This window comes from Nicotiana tabacum, chromosome 24 (assembly GCF_000715075.1).
Source record: "Nicotiana tabacum cultivar K326 chromosome 24, ASM71507v2, whole genome shotgun sequence".
Taxonomy (NCBI): Eukaryota; Viridiplantae; Streptophyta; class Magnoliopsida; order Solanales; family Solanaceae; genus Nicotiana; species Nicotiana tabacum.
This window is the reverse complement of record NC_134103.1, coordinates 22,304,146-22,310,795: the sequence shown is the minus strand read 5'-3', so window position 1 is coordinate 22,310,795 and position 6,650 is coordinate 22,304,146. Positions and strand designations below refer to the sequence as shown.

The following is a 6,650-nucleotide window of genomic DNA, read 5'->3' as shown; positions in this document are numbered from 1 at the left end:
ATATTTAAAAGATAAATAGAATAAGGAATTTGACTTTTTATGTAAAGTAACAAACAAGAAGGAACAAAAACTAAAATCTTTAGCTAAAAATAAAAACCGGCTGAAATACTTAGAAAATACGTAAATGAATATTTTTTGATTGAGCTGATTCTTTCGGTTAAAACCGACAAAAGCATTATCATTCAAACACTGCAATTAATGATAACTTAACTACTTAAATTCCACAACAAAATGATGATTAATAGGTTAAGCAAAGGACAAGAAAATCAAAAAGGAAGGTATTAGTATAAAATTTTCAGGTCAAAAGAAAGAATGATTTAGGCATTTGACTTTTAGTTGCAGAATATCACGATGTTAGGAAGAAAATCTTCCAATTTTACAGAGGAAAAGTGAAAAAAAAGAAGTAAGAATAAACATAAAAGTGAAAATCCAGATCTAGGAATATGTGATACTTTGACTGTGATCAGGGTTAAAAGAACAAAAATACGTTTGAAATTGAACGGTCCAAAATTAAATTTCCCAATGAAGACAAGAATATGCGGTAGAAAAGGCAGTTATCAGTAGTGAATTTGCCTAAACGAAAAAAGGTAATCTTGCAACTGATAATTCTGCTGCATTTGCCACAAAATTTTGGAATTTACAAACATGCAATTACATAAGTTACTCCTTTACTGTTTTGTATATTTGTCATTCTGTCATAGAGTAAATTCTTTTGTTTTTTACCTTTTCACCTGGGTAAAGTAAATTCTACACTTTGCTAAAAATAATTGTAAATTCTACACTAATATTCAACCCCTCCTTTCCTTTCCTTTAGTATTAGACACACTCCGTGTAATGTTTGGTATATAAAGGAATTTCTATATATGGATGAAAGACATGGTGGACAAAGAGTAATGGTAAAGCAACCACTAATGTTTGCATTAGAGTATGCCATCTAAATCACACTCCTTGAATTGTGGCTCTTCCCCGGATCTTGTGTGAACATGGAATGCATTATTCACCGGGTTGTCCTTTTTTTTAATTTATGGATGAGAGTTATCTATGTGTGACCTATAAGTCATGGGTTCGAGCTGTGAAGCAATCACTAATATTTGTATTAGAGTAAACTGTCTATATCACACCTTGAGCTGCGGCTCTTTCTCGGACCTTGCGTGAACTTGGAATGCCTTGTGCACCGTAATGGGGTTTTTATTTTTATTTTTATGGATGAGAGATGTGTAAAATGACATATATATATCTTTTAAAATGTATAGCAATCACCCTTCCTACCTCTACCTTTTTTTAAAACAAAATAATAATAATTGTTTAACATGGTATGTGGAAGAAAACAACAAAGCAAAAAAGAAAAAGGCAAATGGAATTTTGGAAAGATGGAGAAAGGAGACAAATAGAATGCATGTGCAATTTCCTCCATTGCCGCAGAGCTTCAACTTTCAAACTAGTCATTTTCAACTACAACAATTTGCAGGAGAACCAGATTTCATGAAAGGCACCTTCCTTCTTTCCTTATTTGAATTTTGAAATTACGTTTTAGTCCCAAACAGACAAGCATATCCTAAAAATTCTACTTATATATTTATTTAATATTTTTTGGGGGGTCACACTCTTCCCGGGTTAATTTCACTGATGGTCATTGTACTATTTTCAATTTTACTAAAGTCATATAACTATTTTTTGTCACTTAAAAGTAACTAAACTTTAAAATTTTGTCACTTAAAAGTTATTTTTTCTCAAACCCCTACCATAAATACGACATGGCATTAAATTTTATGATAAAAATCCAAAAATAAATGCCACATAAGCTAATATGGGTCATACCCATTTTAGATTTATTTATCCTTTAATGTGATTTGATCCATAATCCAAATGAGTTTCGATTAAAAAAAAATATTAATTTCACATTAGTTTAAAATGATTATCCTATACTACAAAGTTTTGCCTTTTCTATCACAGCACATTCATAATTATTCTATACTAAAATAATCTATGCTAGAAAATACTTATTTTGTTTGTATGCCCCATCCGAGTCATTCATAATTATTCTATACTAAAATAATATATGCTAGAAAATTCTTATTTTGTTTGTATGCCCCATCCGAGTCATTTTAAAATACTATTGTATACAATAGTATTTTAGCTTCAGTAGAGTTATAAAATGACTGAGATGAGGCATACAAACAAGATAAGAATTTTCTAGTATAGATTATTTTAGTATAGAATAATTATGAATGTGCTGTGACAGAAAAGAAAAAACTTTGTAGTATAGGATAATCATTTTAAACTAATGTGGAATTAATATTTTTTTATCGAAACTCATTTGGATTATGGATCAAATCACATTAAAGGATAAATGGATCTAAAATGGGTACGACCCATATTAGCTTATGTGGCATTTATTTTTGGATTTTTATCATAAAATTTAATGCCATGTCATATTTATGGTAGGGGTTTGAGGCAAAATGACTTTTAAGTGATAATGATAAAGTTCAGTTACTTTTAATTGACAAAAAATAGTTATATGACTTTAGTGAAATTAAAAGATAGTTTAATGACAATCAGTGAAATTAACTCACTCTTCCCTCAGTGAAAATTGCAATTCGTTGACAATATTATAGAATTTGTGTCATCTTGTCAACCAAAAGGAAAGAAAAAGGAATTAAAAAGAATGAAAATAATGAATTAATATGTGTAAATTCAATATTTCAATGTATAAGAGCGTGATTGTTGGACTTGTTAGGAACTCTTCAAGAACAATATATAATTACACTTAAATTAGAGTGTTTGCATAAGAAATGATTGCAAAACAACTACGTAAATAAAATGGGATCATAAGTCTCGGTTTTAAGTAGTTCATTCAATTTTTAATATTTCAAATTTCAACCAAAGTCATAGAAAATTGAATAGTAAATTAAAGAGGTCATGACTCATGCCATGTTGGAAAATTTAGAAGATCTTGATCTTCACGTGTTACAAAATCCCAAAACGTACCAACTATTTGAAAAGTAGCCGAAATAATATTTCAAATTTGCAATAATTAAGTAGTTATTACGATATAGGCCAATATTGATAGTCGTAAGTCATATCTTACCATAAAAAATTATAGTGAGATCGATATAATCTATTCACCCTTAAACAGAGGTATCGAGTTCAAGACCTAAAATTAAAAGAAATTTTGATAAGGAACGTTTTTCTTTTTAATGAATCTTACAGTGCACGAATCTAAATTAGTTGGGACACTACCAAACACCGAGTGGAAAAAAGGAAGAAGAAAATCGTATATTTAGAAGCTTGATAAATAAAAAAGGTTTTTAGTCCATGCTGTGTATTTCCCTAATATAAATTTAGTAGGTAGGGAGGTTAGATGTACTTTTGCAGCCACAGAACAGACTGCTATATTTAATGAGGAGAAACAATAAACTAATATTAATTTGAATATTTTTAAGTGAGTCATTTCTATTAAATTCTGCTACCCGAAAAAGATTTCGTTATTCAATTCACTCACTTCTACTTAATGTACTATAAACGGCCGAACCACTGAAAAGAACTGGCCCTAATGACAGAATTTACTCTCTTCTATTTTCAGCTGACCAGCAGAGAGTATTTAAATTACAGTGTTTGTAGCAGATGCAGCACTTATTTGAAAATTAAAAAAGAATATATAAAATATATGTATTTTATCAATTATTATTTTTTGAAGCGGTTAAAATATATATTTGTGGCAAAGATATGGCAAAGAATTCTAATGTTTTTACCAACAGAGGAAAAACCAGAAGACCCCACTTGGATTTTGTAAATTTTGGTCTTATTACCAAATAGCACAAGACTACAAACTTTACGCGGTTTCAACCCATAAAACATTAAAACCTAATTTGTCAAGGCCCAAAAATTTTTTTACCGTCAAATTCCCACCATCAAAATCTCAAAAATAAAAATCTTTAATTAATGGTCCTAACTAGGGCAGTTTTTGGTTCCCTCAGCAGCCTTAAAAAAGTGTCAGTCAGTTGTGTAACTGTAGCACAACTTAAAGGCCAAGCCCCCAAACTCTTAAAATCCCTATTTATATCACTCCAAATCTCTCCCATTTTCCCACACCAAACTCAACTACCTTTTACTCCTCCCTCCTTAGTACTCTTTTATTCACATTCTCACCATCTCTCTGTTTCTCAAGTCAAGGCTCACACTCCAAAGTAATAGCCTTTCTTCTTTTCTTTAAAAAATGCTCACACAATTTTCAAGATTCTTTACATTTCTTGAACATATGCTTAAAAAGTTGTAATCTTTATGCAGGAACATGGCTTATTTTGGGATTTGCTTTGTTGGTTTGTTAGCAATGGTCTCATCAGTTTATGGTTATGGTGGAGGAGGTTGGATTAATGCTCATGCTACTTTTTATGGTGGTGGTGATGCCTCTGGCACAATGGGTATGCACCATTTTCTTTAAATATTTCAAAATTCTCTATATTTTTTTTTGTAATTTTAGGCTAATTATTTGTGCTGATTCTTGATTTTCTTTCTTGTTGCATGTGTTTTTAAAATAGGTGGGGCATGTGGATATGGTAATTTGTATAGTCAAGGGTATGGTACAAATACTGCAGCATTAAGTACAGCTATGTTCAACAATGGGTTGAGCTGTGGTTCTTGTTTTGAGATACGGTGTGTGAATGATAGGAAAGGGTGTTTGCCTGGTTCAATTGTGGTCACTGCTACCAATTTTTGCCCACCAAATAATGCATTGCCTAACAATGCAGGGGGTTGGTGTAATCCTCCCCTTCACCATTTTGACCTCTCTCAGCCTATTTTCCAACACATTGCTCAATACAAAGCTGGAATTGTCCCTGTTGCTTACAGAAGGTATGTTTATTGTTTTATCAAAGTTTTCTTGGAACCCCATTTTATTACATACTATGGTTTTTGCTAAATGTTTGGTAATGTATGGTTACTTAATTCCTCAAAGAGGGTCAAGGAGAATTTTTTCTTTTCACAATATGAGTTAATTTTCCCTTTTAAGGAATATGAACAAAGAAAAAAAAATGCTAAGGCAAGGGTTTATTTTTATTTTTTTCTATAAACTTATACTTGTCTAAATTGCTTCGCCTAAGCTTTGAAATTTCTCATTGGTGCCTTGAAAATGACATGAATTTACTCTACATGCAAAAAATGGTGAAACCACATGTGTGGTCCCCTTTGACAATAGTTTTAATTTTACTATTGTAACTTGGAAGTTTCCCATTTGGCTCTTTTCAATGAGTATACTTTAGCCTTCTTGCTTGGTTTTAGTAAACTTGGAATAGTAGAATATACAAATATTGTCACCACTGGACAATCTATATTTATATAGCCGATTCCTGGTTAATATTGAGGCTTATTTAATGTTGTTATGCAAAACATTGTCACCATATGGACCCACAATAAGGGCCGGTGTACTATGCACGAGTTCCGGATAAAGTTTAGACCATAAGGGTTTATCGTACACAATTTTATTCTGTATTTTTTGCAAAAAACTTTTTTTCACGGCTAGAACCTCTTAACTCCTAGTATATGACACATATTTTTTCCAAAAATTCAGGGTACCCTGCAGAAGAAGGGGAGGTATCAGGTTCACAATCAATGGGCACGCATACTTCAACCTTGTACTTGTAACAAATGTTGGTGGTGGTGGTGATGTTCATGCTGTAGCTGTAAAAGGATCAAGAACTGGTTGGCAACCAATGTCAAGAAACTGGGGACAAAACTGGCAAAACAACAATTATCTTAATGGCCAAACACTCTCATTTAAGGTTACTACAGGTGATGGCCGCAGTTTGATTTCCTACAATGTTGCACCAGCTCATTGGTCTTTTGGACAGACTTATACTGGAGCTCAATTCCACTGAAAAAAATTTGGCTGCTCAAGAATTTAATATTTTAGTTAAATGGGGTTTGAAGTATTTTAGTATACTAGTATTATTATTATTATTATGTATACTAATTTGGTCACTAGTATTAGTATTGTGACTGTTTTAGTATAGAATGGGAGTACTCAAATAGAGTATATAGGAGGACTATGTCTATTTGGGAGGTTTTACTGTGGACTCTAGGGTAAAAAATGAGAAGGGCATATTTTAAAATTGTCCTTTTTTTCATTTTTGTTTGAATTAAGGGTAGCCTATTTTTGGGACCCTAATTCTTTTGAGGCCACTCTTTTTAGGGGTTCTTTTGTATTTGGGGTTTATTTTGTAATTTTTCCTTCTGTGGAGGGCAGAAGAGGAAAGCAGTGGTGGAAATTTATCACCCGCACTTGGTTTAGGTGTATCTTTTTAGTAAAGATACAGAAGTTTGCAACTTTTTTTTTTTGTTGCTTCAGCCTATAGCTGGAGATGGAGGTGGTTTGTGTGAGACTAAAGTGTAAAAATCCATTTAACTATTAGTAATGAATTAAGAATATGCTTATGTATTGAACTTTTTATCTCTCTTGTCTCTTTTCTTTTGTGTATTTTATCTTTTTATTTTCTTTAACTTTTGAACTATATTCTTTAAGATGTTGATGTTTATTTGATACAGGCCACAAACTGCCATCAGCCTAACTTTCTGAATGATTATGATAAACTATCTTTTTTGATATTTTAAAGTGGTGGGGTTTGGACAAAGATTTGATTAAATCTGTGTTTGAA

The 6,650-nt window shown here is 31.7% G+C and overlaps 1 protein-coding gene across 1 annotated transcript; it reads left to right on the top strand.

Moving 5' to 3' along the window:
- The first annotated feature begins 4,120 nt into the window (after positions 1 to 4,120).
- Positions 4,121 to 6,438, top strand: LOC107808676 (expansin-A1-like). Its single transcript, NM_001325827.1, is given in 4 exon segments — positions 4,121 to 4,187; positions 4,288 to 4,421; positions 4,539 to 4,851; positions 5,567 to 6,438. Coding segments are annotated over 3 exon segments (750 nt in total). The 5' UTR covers positions 4,121 to 4,187; positions 4,288 to 4,291; the 3' UTR covers positions 5,874 to 6,438.
- The last annotated feature ends 212 nt before the right edge of the window (positions 6,439 to 6,650 follow it).